The sequence below is a fragment of the Corylus avellana genome, chromosome 5 (assembly GCF_965113065.1).
Source record: "Corylus avellana chromosome 5, dhCorAvel1.hap1.2, whole genome shotgun sequence".
NCBI lineage: Eukaryota > Viridiplantae > Streptophyta > Magnoliopsida > Fagales > Betulaceae > Corylus > Corylus avellana.
In genome coordinates, this window is record NC_142494.1 from 18,738,635 (window position 1) to 18,754,452 (window position 15,818).

The 15,818-nt window shown below is 37.8% G+C and overlaps 1 protein-coding gene across 1 annotated transcript; it reads right to left on the reverse strand.

The window, feature by feature from the left end:
• Nucleotides 1–341: 341 nt before the first annotated feature.
• SPPL1 (SIGNAL PEPTIDE PEPTIDASE-LIKE 1) lies at nt 342–9,218 on the reverse strand. Its single transcript, XM_059593901.2, has 4 exons — nt 9,014–9,218; nt 7,053–7,997; nt 1,227–1,427; nt 342–668 (listed from the first exon to the last, which is right to left on the reverse strand). The coding sequence occupies exons 2-4, from the start codon at nt 7,848–7,850 to the stop codon at nt 552–554; spliced, it is 1,116 nt and encodes a 371-aa protein (XP_059449884.1). The 5' UTR covers nt 7,851–7,997; nt 9,014–9,218; the 3' UTR covers nt 342–551.
• Between the last annotated feature and the right edge of the window lie 6,600 nt (nt 9,219–15,818).

The following is a 15,818-nucleotide window of genomic DNA, read 5'->3' on the forward strand; positions in this document are numbered from 1 at the left end:
TATATATATATTATTGAAAAAAAAACTCATTCTCTCATTAGCTTTAACTACAACTAGGATTTGGTAATACAGTGAACAACATTAGACATATTAAAAGCTTTAGTTGCTATCAGCCACTTTTGAGCCATTGTGTCATCGACTACCTCTCTATGTTTCACAGGGCATGCATTTATAAGACATCAATTTACATCAAAACACAGGAAAATTCTGATTAGGTTTTCAATTCTTGTAATTACTGCCAAAAGCCGTGTGTAACCTTCTTCTCAATGCCTCAAGACATTAGGTCACGATTTTAGAATTGGAAATGGATAATTTATCTTGTCACAAAAGATAACTCATAATAGGTTTATGCAGGGATCACATAAATTTCCCTATTTTCATTGCTGGGCAATTAAAGGGGAAACATTTTGTGCCAAATGTTAAATGCCCAAAATAAACATATAATTGTTGATTTTCTATTGAAGTTTAACAAGGATAAGAGGTTTCAAATGAATCTACAACTTTCAATTGGTACTTCCAAGTAGTGAGGAAGAATTGGACCATAAAACATCTCAAACTTCTGTTTGGTGAGCTTTATCGTTTAGGTTCGGTATGTTTCCTTCCCATAACTCCATTAGCTCCTTCCTAATGTAAGAGACCACAATAATTGGTCCTAGCGTGGAAGGCACCTACATTCACCAAAATAGCATAAAGGTTAAGAGGTAGAGAGGTGCAATGATTCTTCCTTGACATAAAACTACAGCACCTATTGTAATTGTGATGCAGCCAGATATTTTCATGAAAAAGATGCAAAAATCGAGTATAACCAGCTTTCTCCCTGAAATTAATCAAATCCAAAGCCTTTTTTTCTCCCTCTCTCTCTTGTGGTGAGTAGGAGGCGGGTGGATTTTACAGAGTTTAAAACCAATAAATCAATCCTCAAGTGTCATCCAATCAAAGATTGCAGGAGACTCTCAAAACCATTTTTAACATTTACTGCCCATAGAAACCTACAAGGGACACCAAAAAATTACATTGGCTTGGACAACTTGAACAATCAAGTTGTGAATGGTGACTGAGCTTTCTGCTTATAAATCTTATATGGAGTCATATATGCAATAAACTGTTACCAAGAACAGAGAAAAATGAATTTGCATTCAAATTTCATTATTGCAAAAACATTAGCAGAAGATACCATCAAACTTGACAAAGATAGCAACATAATAGTTTTAAAAAGAAAAAAGTACCAGATAAAGAAGTGCAGGTTGAGGTGCGTGAGTCAAAACACCGGCAGATAAAGCAGTTACCAGTCCAATGGCATACCCAGTAAGGGCATACCATATGTATTTGTGCCCCTTTGCAGAATTTATGTCTATGAGATTTACTGAATCCCTGCTCTTTCGATGATCAAAGCAGAGGACTAAAGCCAAAAGCATGGAAGGAATAGCCTGCGATGAGAACATAACCAAAAGTTTTCTTTTAAGATTTTCTCAGATATAGCAGAAGACATAATTAGCTCAAAAAAGGCAATAACATTCTGAAATTCTCAAAAGAAAAGTGAAGCAAAATATGTAAAAGAGAATATTTCTTTCTTGGCATATGCATTTTGATATAGTATATATATCTGAGACAAACAGAAACATCCAAGAGATGCTAGATATTGAGCAATCTCGTGCTCTCTGAAAGACAATAACTCCATTGAAAATAAAACTTTTGGCTTTATGTCAAATGTTGTCAAGATGTTCATTATCGAGTATGCAAGAAAAATTTAGAAAACATATTTTCAGTTGGGCCTTAGTGTCACTCTTCAGGATAGCTTTACCTTAGGCATAGCAATTGGTCAGCTTTAGTTGGCAATATGACCCATCACAACCAGAACAGTCAGGTATTATGGCGCTTGATACCATGCAAGAAGAGATCGATAAAACCCAAGCAGGTGCAGGATCATTTTGGGAATAGGGATGATGATTTTGCTGGCCTCGCAAGGGCCCTGCCCTAATGGGGAAGGTTTCCCACACTGTATAATGCAAGGGGGTAGGCACGGGGCTTTTTACTAAAGCCTGCTCCAAGTATAATACATACATAAATACTTTCTTTTTTTAATAAGTAATGTTGTATATACCAAAAAGCGCAGAAGGGCGCAACCCTAATACACAGGAAATATACAAGAAAACGCCTAACTAGAAAGAGAAAAGAGAGTAAGAAAGTTGGAAAAGCTAATAACTAGAGGAACTAAATAAGCAGCTATCCAAGTAAAGAGAGAAAAAAGAAGGATAAGATCCTCTAAAGTCCTCTCAGGGTCAATGAAGATCTTGTCATTTCTTTCCCTCCAAAGGCCCCACATAAGGCAAAAAGGAACCATCTTCCACACTGTAGGGCTCCGAAAGCAACCCCCTAACCACCAATAGGCGAACAAATCTGCCACGCTACTAGGCATAACCCAAGAAAAAACAAAGTGACTGAATATAGCATTCCATAAAGCACTGGCGATCTCGCAGTGGAGGAAGAGATGATCGACAGACTCCCCGTTTAGTTTACACATGCACATACAACACCTGTTGACCACGATTAGATGTCTAATCCCGAGATTGTCCATGGTGAGAATCTTCCAGAGTGCTGCCGACTAGGCAAAGAAAGCCACTTCCAAAGGGGCCTTGGTCCGCCAAATACTCTTCTAAGGGAAAGGAAGATTATCTTTGTGAACTAGAATCTGGTAAAAGGATAACATTGAATTCCCCTTTGCTTGTCCACCCCTACTCTATTCCCCTTAAATGAGTACAAGAGGGAATAGAAGGAGGCTCATCACTTCTCAATCGTGAGGCAAACAAATAAAACCGACATTCCACTAAAGGGAGCCACTCAAATAATCCATGTTAACTGCGACAAACACATCCTTCGCACTAGCGATGTTATATAATACTGGATAGGCTTCCTTGAGACATACCTCGCCACACCACACATTGTCCCAAAATTTGAACATACATAAATACATATACATGTGCAAGCATATGTGTTTACTTTTTTAGTGTTCTCTACCATGCCACTCTTTTTCAGCGCCTCCTCCACAAGTTCCCCTTCTCGATGCACAAATCACCATATTCAAAATCCCAACCTAGTCCTCGCAATGGTGGCAATGGGAGACCTATCGGCGCTGTACATGGTAGTGATGATGGCATTGCAGGTGGAGATGGGGGCTAAGCATTGGAGAAGACAGAGCAGCAAGCCAATGGCAGAGGTGGCATCGAGGTTGTTGACTCTAATGAGGGACTGGACATGGTCGTGGAGGTTAAGGCAACCTGAGGCCATGGTGCCCTGAAGGCAAGTCGCTGCAAAGGGTGTGAAGAGAGGTTCCAGTTTTTTTGTTTCTTGGGGTTCTGTTTGGTTTCTGCATTTACAAGTAATTGTAGCCTTTGATCTTGGGGCCAGAGACTATAGAGAGGTTTTGATAAGTACTTTGGATCAAAAACATAACATGAGCATTTAGATGGATGCTTGTGCATAATTGGATCAGTGGTTAAGAGTGGGAAGTAGAAGGGGAGGGATGGGGCAGGGTAGGACAGGATGAGTTTTCACATACATAAATAGGGTGGGGACAGGGCCTCTCGTTAAACCTTGGCAGCAGGGATGGGACAAGGGTAGTTTTAGGTGAGGCAGGGATGGGGAATGGGTTTGCCATACCAATTCCACCCTATTGACATCCTCTATTTTGGAGTAGAGTTGGGTAATAAAACCCAGCCAGGTAAGTGTACATATTAAATAAAAAAGCCTAGTGAATATCATATTTAAAAGAGTGCCCTGGACTATTTAGGGCTCTAAAATCCATAACTATCAATGGGCTATGTTCTGTGAAAAGGATTCTTTCGTTTTGCGTTGTCCCTCTTTGGCATCAGCAAAATATGCTAATTGTTCGTTGCAGCATCTTCCCAGGAAAGGATAAGATTAACCATCAAAGTCATTTGAGGATTCTCAATCACCAGCTAAGAGACATTGAAGTCATTTGATGATTCTCCTAGTTCTAATATGTGACTTTGACAGAGCTTTCACAAAATTCAAGAGCATTTATACATCTTGCAAGTCTGGACCACATTTTTTTTCTGAGAAGTCCTGACCACATTTTTCACATGCAAAAGTATAAAGAACACAATCAAAAAGAAGTTATTTCCTCATAAGTAGTAAGCATGACTCACTGAAGTCATTGGTTGTTGTATTACATCCAACTTCTCTCTCATTTTCATTTCACTAGCACAAGACAGCTTGACATTTGTCCCAAAAAGGTTAAGCTTTTGAGATTTAGAACAGCTTCCGTGAGCTGAGCTCAAGCTGTTCGCCAGCTCGCTCAATCCCAGTCGAGCGAGCTCAATCCATGACTCCCTGACCATAGACGAGCTCGAGGCTAGCTCAAAAGGGATGCACATAACATGCTCTACTGGTGAAGCAGTTAATTGCATGTTATGCAGTATAGGATGAAAAATTGCCAGGTGAGTGGGTTAACCAATTCAAATCTTGACGCTATGGGTAAAGTAAGAAAAATAGCTGTCCACTTGTAAAGAAAATCACAGATCCACATACAAGATAATTAATATCTACTTGGGTCTCAAAACTCAACAAATTTTATGAGTTTGTCTATACATCCAAATCCATCACACATCTCCCTGAAAATTTTTCAACAGTGCCAACAAAGCTGATTGCATTAACTAGGGTTGGTATTGGAGAGAGTGAAAGGACAAGGATATGAGAATATGTGGATAAATTCAAAGGGTTTTGTGGAACAGGTAAAACAGTGGTGGGTGTCGTACAGTTACTCTTTTGAAAGTAAGCTAGAGACTGAAGTCAGGGGGCTCTTTGGTCGGGGGACGGGGACAAGAATACAACATCTTTCCACTTTATGGCTAATTCAAATAGAAGAAATAACATTGTGGAATGCTAGTTGTTAATGGTTCTATTTCTTCAAATTCTTCATAAATTAGTGAGCATATTTCACAGTTTTACACCCAATTGTATTTAGAACAATTAAGTTGGTAGCCTAAATTGGACAGTCTTTCTTTTGATGCTGTCAGTACGGAGGAGGCTATGTGGATGGAAGAAGCTTATGAGGAGAGCAAGGTCTTCAAGGTGGTGAAAGCTCTTAATAGGCTAGTATTTTGGGTTATTGAGTGTCTTCTCTTCCCATGAAGTACCTAGGTCTTTCGTTGATGGCTCTGTTTAAGGTAAATCAATTTGAGACGGTATTATTGGAAAGATGGAATGCTGCCTGGTTGGTTGGAAGAGGATGTACTTGTCAAAGGGTGGTAGGCTTACTTTGATTAAAAGTTCTCTTTCTAACTTGCCTCCTTATTTTTTATCACTCTTCTCCATCCTTGTTGGAGTTGCAAACTGTATTGAGAAATTTCAGCGAGATTTCTTGTAGGGCAGAATTGTAGAGGAGTTTAAATTCCATCTAGCCAGTTGGTCCAAGATTTGTACCCCGATTTCCTCATGTGGTTTGGGGGTTTGAAACCTGCTTTTGTTTAACCAAGCTCTCTTGGGGAAGAGGTCATGGCTCTATGCCATGGAAAGGGAAACTTTGTGGAGAGCAATGATGGAAGTTAGATATGATAGCTTGTGGGGCGGGTGGTGCTCCAATGCGGTTGCCAGGTCTTATGGGGCCAAGGTGTGGAAAAACACTAGGAGGGGATGAGGGTAGTTCTCAAGATTTGTGAGATTTGAGGTGGAGATGGGTCTAGGATCCAGTTTTTAGCATGATGATCGGTGTGGAGATCAGACTTACTAGGAAGTTTTCCCAATGTTTCTATCGCTCGCCACAAGGAGGCTTCGGTGGTGGATCATGTACAGCTTTCTAACGGCTCTCTACAATGGGATGTCCCCTTTATCAAAGCATCAAATGACTGAAAGGTGGACTTGGACAATTCATTTTTTAATCTTTAGTATTCTCTTAGGTTGAGCCGATGAGGATAGAATGTGTTGGATCCCTGTTAGATCGTTTTATAAAGCACTTAGCTTCCCCATTGGCCTCCCTTTTTTTTTGTGGAAGAGCATGTGGAGAAATAAGGCACCTACAAGAATGGCGTTCTTTGCTTGGACCACTGCATTGGGGAATATATTGACTTTGGATAACCCGAGGAAGAGGCATATCTTTATGATGCACTCGTGTCGAATGTGCAAGAAGAGCGAGATATCCATTGATCGCCTTCTACTCCATTGTGAGGTGGCTAGAGTCTTGTGGGTTTCAGTCTTCTGTCTTGTTTGAGATAGAGTCATGCCCCAACAAGTGGAGTCGTTGACTAGTTAGAGAGGTCAGTTTGGAAGCCACTGTTATATAAGCCCGGAGGATGGCTCTCTTGTGCTTAATGTGGTGTATTTGGCACGAATGCAATATACAAAACTTTGAAGATTGTGAGAGCTCAGTGGTAGAGTTAAAAGCTTTCATGTTCAAATCCCTCTGTGATTGGGCAGCTTCTCACAATAGTCTTTTATTTTCTAATTTCCTAGAGTTTCTGGGTATGTGTTCTTCTCCCTAGTTGAGTGTCTCTCATGCATACTTGTGTTGTACCCCTTAGCGCTTTATAATAAGATTTAATTACTTATAAAAAAAATAAAAGGAAATTCTAATCAATAACTTGAATGATGAAATTCTAAGCAATAACTCAATATAATGGCATATCCATGAGTTGAAAGTGTACTGCAGAATAATTTGTACAGCACAGCTAGGCACTCATGGAACAATAAAGCCATGCAAAATATATCATGCCTAGAGCAGTGTATAAACAGGCAAGGTCACTCAATAATTTTTAACATTGGGACACAAACTTTCAATCAACCAATAGAGCATGATAAACACATTGTTGGATCTACTAATATCTTTGCGCCGACAAAAAAATATGAAATCATTAAAACTTAAGGATATGCCCTAATAAGTACTTCCCTAATAGAATTGCAGTGGTGAACATCCAATGATGACTGAGCACAAAAATCAATTGCATCAAGATACTGACTAAAATGTGATAGTGATCAAATACTTCCAAATTTGGTAAAAAAAATACAGAATTGCCACTAAAGAGAAACGGATGTCGTACCATATCTCCTAGACCAAGCATCATGAAGTCTCTAGCACTTTCTCCAGGAACCACTCCGCCCAACAAATTCCTAGGGAAAACAATCTTCACGGGCAACTCCAGCTTCTTTGTTATCAATTGCAACCCCGGAAGACTCAAACTATTAGCAACTGTGTGCACAGGATTCGATGCTTGTTGTGTGGCCACTGATACCATGACATTCGCCCCAAAAAACCTCTCAGAGAAGAAAACCCAGAATATGTCGTATACGAACAAACAAACAAGGAGCATTGCACATATTTTGATGTTCGGCAGACGCACATGGCTCACAAATGCAACACATATGGAGATACCCAACAAATTATTTAATATCCAATGGCCAGAAACAAGCCAGGCTGCAACAATACCAGAGCAGGTCAACAACAATAACCCTTGAGTTCGCGTGAACGACTTTGAGCAGCACCTTGACACAAATGGATCAGTCAAACCAAACTGTGACTTCATATAGGCAACATAAGGAGATAAACAGAAGAAAAGGGATGAAACAGATGCAATGGCTGTGAATGCAGTAAGGAGTTGTGAGACAGACGAGAACAGGTAGAACATCAAAAGCAAACTGCAAGAGCTCATTATGGGGATCATTAGTGCTTGTGACCTATCTAATGTAATGGATGCTTCAGAGAAGTCACGGTTTCGCTCCATTTCCTTTCCATAATTTAGAGCCCGAAATGCAGATCCAAATGTCACAGCTACTGCAGTCACAATGAGCGTAATGGGTGCTGGCTCCAGCAAATATGAAAGCTTCCACAGGGGCTCCATAACTTACTAGTTCCTTCCAATTTATTATCTTAAACTTTTCTGTCTCGCATAAATAAACTTCAACAGAGGAAGTTGGTAGTTACAACGTCTGTAACCAAAGTAGCATTGTCTCTCTGATAAACACTTGACCAAAGAAATCCATGCAAACTGCAAAATAATCATATCAAAGGAAAATGAAGGGTGCATGCAACTAGTATAGCCGGAAATATTAGATGCTAAATCAACTAAAAAGTCAGCAGGGCCTAACTCATAGATTAATACTTTGATGGTTGCTGATAAACTGCAGGAAATGAGAGAGACATAAAGACTCGAAACGTCATGGGTCTACTGGGTTACGTTACAACCATGTAGTTATTGAAAACAGACAAATTTTAGAAAAATTGGAGAAGCAAATGCAGTGAGAAGTCCATTTGGGCATTTCCTATTAATTCATCTTTTAGATGAAACGAGAATATGAAAATGTGAAACACAACTCTTGACAGTTGCACAGAGGGGGGTTGTGTGTCAGGGCATTTCATGTGACGTGTTTTACCAAACATATTTGCCGAATTTTCTTTTTCATATTCTTTCTTTTCTTGGTTTCAGAAGCACCCAAGCATGCATCTTTTGGATCCCAACGAAAAGTAAAACCACACACACACGTTAACTGAAAAGTATCTTTTGGAATAAGTATCCCAACAAGGCAACAACTGAAAACCTCAGGCAATAAGAAATCCTACTTGTCTAAACCTACATTAAGCCTAAAATTTCTACCTTCCATTTTTTTTTTCAAAAATAAAAGAAATTGAAATAAAAAGTCTCACCTGTATTCTTTCCCAAGAACCCAAGATAACAAAGACCACCCCCCCCCCCCCCCGACACACACACACACACACTAAACCGAGCCTAGAAAACTACTACCTTTCCTTATTGAGCTGAAAATTTGACTAATTCATAAACCAAAAACAGACAAAAGAGTGAAATTCTCTTAATTTCTCCCCCAAAATAGTCATCTAGGGTTTGCGAAATAGACAAACAAAATTGGCGCGTGTGGGTACATGGATACAGATGAAAGAACACATATACATACATACATAGCTGAAGATCTGAAAAGAGAAGGTGATGGAGTTAGGAAATCAGGGCTTTCGGAGTTGATTAATGTGAATGATTTTGGGAAGACTAACCTTGGACTTCTTGAAGAGGTTGAAAAACCAATCTTTTGCAGCTCTCTCTCTCTCTCTCTCTCTTTCTGTCTGATCAACCCGGTCTCATTTCTTTTCTCTAGGCTCTATATATAATTTTTGGGTAATTTTCTATTCGGCCCCACCACTCCTTGGAACTTGCAAATAATATTTTTTTCTTTTTCTCTTTTATTTTTTCTCTTCCAGGAAATTCATTGAAATGGGGTTGTGCGTCTTCGCTTGTACAAAGTGGCCTTTTAGGGAGAAATAGGGACAAAATCACATCGGCGAAACGTGAATATAGAAGAACACTTCAGTCTTTTTCGAGTACAATTGCCTTGCAGAGTTGTGAACATGAAAATTGTTAGAGAAATTCCTATTTTATTCTTTTTATATTTTCTGACGTGGTTGTGTGACCTTTACTGCTGCATGGAAAATAAATAAATAAAAAATATATATTTTTTGCTCATAATCACTGAAAAAAAAACAAACATTTAATCCAAAACACAGATTTTTTCCAAAATTTTAGTTAATATATTTTCAAAACAAACTCTAGCAAATTACTTATTTTGTTCTCTATTTTCTTTATATATTAATTTTCAATATTTTGAAAGAGAGGAACCAATAAAAAATAAAAAATAAACTATTGCTCTTAATATTATATTGAAAAGTTTATTGTAGCAAACATTTTACTTTGAAGCATACGTTGGAGAGCCAAAATAACTCATTTTAGTTAAATATAACTAATATGAGCCATTTAAAGCATATGTTGGAATAATGGCCATTTTAGTTACTTAGTACCCACATTTTGTCCTTAAGGAGTAACTCAATCAGCTAGAGACCACGCCTTATAAAATAGAGATATCTAGTGCGAATCTATCCTCCCCTTTTTGAAGCATACGTTGGAGAGCCAAAATAACTCATATTAGCTAAATATAAGTGATATGAGCCATTTAAAGCATATGTTGGAGTAATAGCCATTTTAGTTACTTAATACCCACATTTTGTCCATAAGGAGTAATTCAATTGGTTGGGGACCACGCCTTATTAAGTAGAGGTCACTAGTTCGAATCTTCCCTCCCTCCTCTTGTATGGACATGTCAAAAAATAATAATAACCACATTTTTTCTAGGAGAAAATACATTTTACCCTCGAAGTTTGACCTAATTTTCAATTTATATCTCAATATTTAAAAATTTGCAATGTACCCTCACAAAATTACAAAATTTTGTAATTTGAACAATCCGTTAGTCAATTCAGTATTCTCAAACGAAAAGCTAAACACGTGCATGGCACATAAGAATTTTTCTCCCAAACATCCGAAATTGCTCATAATTTATTATAAAAAAAAAAAAAAAAAAAATTGCCAAATGGCCGAATTAGGGGTTGCGAGCCACCCTAATGCCCAAAAGGGGTGGCTAGCCACCCCCCAAATGGCGTAGCCACCCCCAAATTTTAAAATAAAAATAAATAAAAAATTAGGGTCAATTTCGGATGTTTAGGAGAAAATTTCTCACGTGCCACGCATGTGTTTGACTTTCCATCTGAGAAGATGGAATTGATTAACAGATTGTTCGAATTACAAAATTTTGTAACTTTATAAGAGTACATTATAAATTTTTAAATATTATGATTCAAATTGAAAATTGAGTTAAACTTCGGAGGATAAAGTGTATTTTTCCCTTTTTTTCTATTTTGACTACTACATTTTCAATATAAATCCAACTGGTTATATATTTCATTCTTTACTTTCTTTAATTATTATTTTGGAAAAACATCATAAAACTCCCCTAACTTTCATTCATTTTGACACTACCCATCCAAAGTGTTTAAATCTCTTAATTAAGGTTATCAAACTTTCAATTTCTTTCAATTACCTCATTATGTTTTGATTTTTTCGTTAAAATTTGTCAAAATTTCCAAAATACCCATGTTATATATAAAAAAATAAAAAAAATTGCAAAGATGCTGCAAAAATATTGCAAATATTTTTTTTTATAAAAAAATAAACACCTGAATCTTTACATTTTTTTATTTTGAGAATTTTAACAAGATTTAACGAAATATTCTTATGAAATTAGGTAATTGAAAAAAAAAAAAAAATGAAAGTTTGATACCCTTAATTGAGAGATTGTGAACTTCAATGGATAGTTAAAAGGAGTTTTATGAAGTTTCCCCTATTATTTTTCAATGTGTTAAAGGGAGATATAAACCAATAAAAAAACGAAATGTAAATCATTGCAAAGTTCATTGTAATATAAATTTTAATTTGAACAATCTCTCAGAGAGTTTAAATGGCTCATATTAGCTAAATAATATAAGCTCTTTAAAACATCTGTTGCGGTTCAAATGGTAGGAAGCTAAGATGAATGTTTAAGGCCTTCAAAGATACAAGATCTTTTTAAAAAACAAATAATAATAATAATAAGGGTTAAATACTAAATTAGTCCCTAGGGTTTCACAACTTTATTTTTTCCCCCCTGGGTTTTCATTTTTATCATAGGAGGTCCCTGTGGTTTTGATAAGTGACCAAATTAATCCATCCGTTAGTTGACCGTTAGTTGACCGTTAAACTGGACACGTGGACCAATCAGACGTCGACACGTGGCACATATATTAATTTTTTTTTTAATTTTTTTTTTAATTAAAAAAATGTTTTTTTTTAAAAAAAAAAATTTAAAAAAATATATTAAAAAAAAAAAAAAAAAAAATCGGAAAAAACTGGGGGTGGCTCTTGGCAATTTGGGGGTGGCTCGGCCACCCCCTTTGGCCATGGGGGTGGCCAGGCCACCCCCATCTGGCCGGATGGGGGTGGCCGAGCCACCCCCTGGGCACCAATGGTGGTTTCGGCCACCCCCAAGGCTCCATGGGGGTGGCCCAGCCACCCCCAGTGGGAACCGGGGGTGGTTTCGGCCACCCCCTTGGGGCCCAAGGGGGTGGCCGAGCCACCCCCTGGTGCCCAGGGGGTGGCTCGGCCACCCCCATCCGGCCAGATGGGGGTGGCCTGGCCACCCCCATGGCCAAAGGGGGTGGCCGAGCCACCCCCAAATTGCCAAGGGGGTGGCTCGGCCACCCCCAGTTTTTTCCGATTTTTCTTTTTTTTTTTTTTTTTTTTTAATATATTTTTTTTAATTTTTTTTTAAAAAAAAAACATTTTTTTTTAATTAAAAAAAAATTAAAAAAAAATTAATATATGTGCCACGTGTCGACGTCTGATTGGTCCACGTGTCCAGTTTAACGGTCAACTAACGGTCAACTAACGGATGGACTAATTTGGTCACTTATCAAAACCACAGGGACCTCCTGTGATAAAAATGAAAACCCAGGGGGGAAAAAATAAAGTTGTGAAACCCTAGGGACTAATTTAGTATTTAACCCTAATAATAAAATAGTATTTAAGGTCTCCAAAGGTACAAGATCTCTTTAAAAAACAAAAACTTTAAAAAAATTGTATTAGAACCCCCTTGAAAAATAAAGACCTCCATCCTCAAGGGGTAGCTCAATCGGCTGTGGACCACGCCTCATGAAGCGGAGGTCACTAGTTCGAATCCCCCATCCCCTTTCCCTTGTGTGGACATGTCAAAAATAAATAAATATAGACCTCCTAATAATAAAAAACAACATTAATATCTCATAATATCAAACTTTAATGTACTCATAATATGTTCCCTCCTCTCCCCTTCCCCACTACTACCCTTTTATTTCCTCCCCCCTCCCTTCTTTTTTTTTTTTTTTTTTTTTTTCGTCCATTGCCATCTCATCGAATCTGATTGGGTTTCTAGATCTATTTTCTTCAAAATCAAATATAGTTTTCTCCATTAGTTTCGTCCATCCATGCTACCGCTTATCGTGCTTACCGGCCACCCTTCTTCTAGCCGCCGACCTTCATGCATCAATCTAACAGCCACACGCTGGCGTGTTAGAGACGTCGTCACTAGCACAACTTCAGTCCATCAGATCTACTCTTCCACAGTCTCACACGCTGGTCTGACAGCACTGATCGCTGATCCAGTTTCTATGTCACCACTGGGAGTGGGGTGTTTTGCCGTCTTTTGTTTTTATTTATGTATTTTTATTTTTGCTCCTAGCTTTTAAAAGCTAATGATGGATAGTTTTGATGTGAAATGTTATCTCTTATGGCCGGTAAAATAAAGTTTTAAGGAAAGTTATGCTACCCATGTCTTAGATATAGAGCATGTTTGGGATTCAATTTGAGAAATAGAGTTTTTAAGTACCAAAAAAAAAAAAAAAGTTTTTTGCCAAAAGCTGAAAAATTGAGCTTTTGTCAAAAGTGCGTTTTTTCATTTTTAGGCTTTTTGGATCCTTAAAGTGCTTGCAATTTTTTTTACCAAACGGGTAACTTTTTTTTTTCTTTTTTTTTTTTGTGAATAAACTGCTCTCATTCAACAATGAGTACAAAGATTACAATGGGGAAAACAAGGGAATACAAAGAGAACAGCAACAGGAAACAAAAAGAAAATACATGCTTAACAGAAAAAACAGATCTAGCCAAACTTCTAGCACCTCAAAGTCCTAGAAGGAGGAAGTAACCTGCGGATGTAGCCAAAGATAGCTGCGGCGCACTTTAATGGATAAAACCATCAGAGGTAAAAAAAAAAAAAACCCTATAAACTTAAAACTACACAAGCTTCCAAGGAAACTGTGAAGATTAAGAAACATAACAAGCCCAACCATATCTGTTTAAACGAAAAGCAACAAGATCGAGAACACAAAAGATAAAAGCACATAAAATAAAACTAAAAGCAGGAAAAATCTAAGAACAAAAAATAGCAACAGAGGCGGTGGAGGAGGAGGTTTGGAGGAGCTCCGGTAGGCGCGTGAGGGACACTTGCCGACGTAGCTTGCCTGAAAGATGACGGGGAACGCCAAGAATGGCCGGAAACAGCATGGATGGGAGGAGGAGCGCCATAGACGCGACCACACGTGCCAAAAAGTGAGAACCACTCTCAGGCTCGTGTGGGCCACGCGCCGACTTCTGGTGGTCCGATGGTGGCACAGCTAGTGGCGGTTGAAAGTTGGAAGGCCCAAGATCTCAATGGAGTGGTGCAATGATGGATATGACTTCTTGAAATTTACAGATCTAATTTTGAAAAAATTAAATCTAAAAACTTCACAAAGGTTACAGATCAGGGGCGGAGGATGACTGAAAGTTGCTGAAACCGGGCATCTAGCGGTGAAGAAATAGTTGGTTCTGATTTTTGGCGCAGATCGGATGACCTCCGAAGAGGCAGATAAAGCCTCCGAAGAGGCAATAACAGGAAGGGGAGGGGGAAAGAGGAAGGGGGGAGTAGGGGGAAACGGGTGGGAGGAGGGAGCCGTGACTCCCTCCCCTATAGCTGGAGCTTGCTTCTGGATGAGAGAGAACATAGAGTTTTGGTGAAAAAGAAACTAAAAGGAAGGGTTTTGGGGTAACTTTTTTTTCAAATGGGGGTTTTAAGTGTTAAACGCACTTTTAGATCCCTCAAACGCACACCCAAACAAGCCCATAGTTTGCTTTTGAAAGCCAAAGCATATATGTTCCATAAGTGAAGTTGTGCATGTGTTAGCGAAGGCTGCTCTCATAGATAGTTTTTTATTGTGATATTTTACTAACTGTGTCTATGACGTTATATTAACATAGCTTTGGGCTATATATATATATATATATATATATTTCATATTTTTAATATTTTAGCCCCTTAATTTATATGTGTTAATCTCTTAATTGTGCTATTTTGTGTTGTTTTACTTCATTTTTGTATTTTTGTCTGTTTTTAGGCGTTTAAAGGAAAATGAAGCGTTTTTTGAAGTTTTGAGCATGAAAGATCAAATTTGGGAAAAACTGGAGCATGGGATCAATCGGATCAGAAACAGGCTCGAGCGCATCAGACATAAGATCGAGTGCAAGGTAGCGATCGAGCACACCCTATGCGATCAAGCGCATTCGGGCGACCCAGATGCGGAAATACTTATTTTCCACTTAAAATTAGGTTTTACAAAACCTAATTGGATTAGGGCTTTGTCCTCTAATTTTGTTAGGTTTTCTATGGTTTTTAGGTTTTCCAAGAGCCTATAAATAAACCTTTAAGTCTCACAATTTAGAGATTCAATTTTGGAGAGAGGAAAATGAGGCTACTTCAAGAGCATTTTTTCGGTTTCTTCTTTCCCTTTTTCTTTTTAGTTTTAGTTTAATTATGTGTAACTAAACTCCTTGTTAGGGCTAGATTGAAGCTCTAATAATGTCTTTTAAGTTTTATACTAGTGCCTTTGTTTCAATCATATGGTGATTTATTTTAATTGATTATGTCTATGTGATTGAATTTCTCATATTTTATGGTATGGATTTGTTAATTAAGTCAATTTAGATGACTAAATCTTGGGCTTAATAAAGTAACAAAAGAACCTCATCATGGGTTCTTGACTTAATCAACATGGGTACTACGAGTAGATACCATGCCCTAGAACTCTTGTGTTTATTGATCTCCATAGAATTATGTTTCTCTAAAGAACAACTTAGTAGATATCATGTTAAATCCTTTAGGGAAGAAACAAATTAAATTAGATACTATGTCTAATTCATTGCTTAGGGAGATCAATAATTTAAGGTGTAGATATCATGCCCTTAGGTTGACAAGCATTAATTATACCACTTGATTGGAACATTGGCCTAGTATTTTCTGAATTAGTCGAATTAGTGGTGGATATCAGAATCCTAACATTTTCATTATCTTTATCTTTTTTAACATTACAAATTTGTGACAATTTGACAATTTAATTTGAAATTTTAATTTTAAATAAAATCATCAAC

What these genes read in the sequence shown, in the direction of transcription:
- SPPL1 (XM_059593901.2), bottom strand. Translation starts at nt 7,850, where the DNA reads ATGGAGCCCCTGTGGAAGCTTTCATATTTGCTGGAGCCAGCACCCATT. An exon ending in TGCTTGGTCTAGGAGATATG is followed by an intron (nt 1,428 to 7,052) that starts GTACGACATCCG and finishes TTCTCATCGCAG; the next exon opens with GCTATTCCTTCCATGCTTTT. An exon ending in AACCTGCACTTCTTTATCTG is followed by an intron (nt 669 to 1,226) that starts GTACTTTTTTCT and finishes TGGTGAATGTAG; the next exon opens with GTGCCTTCCACGCTAGGACC.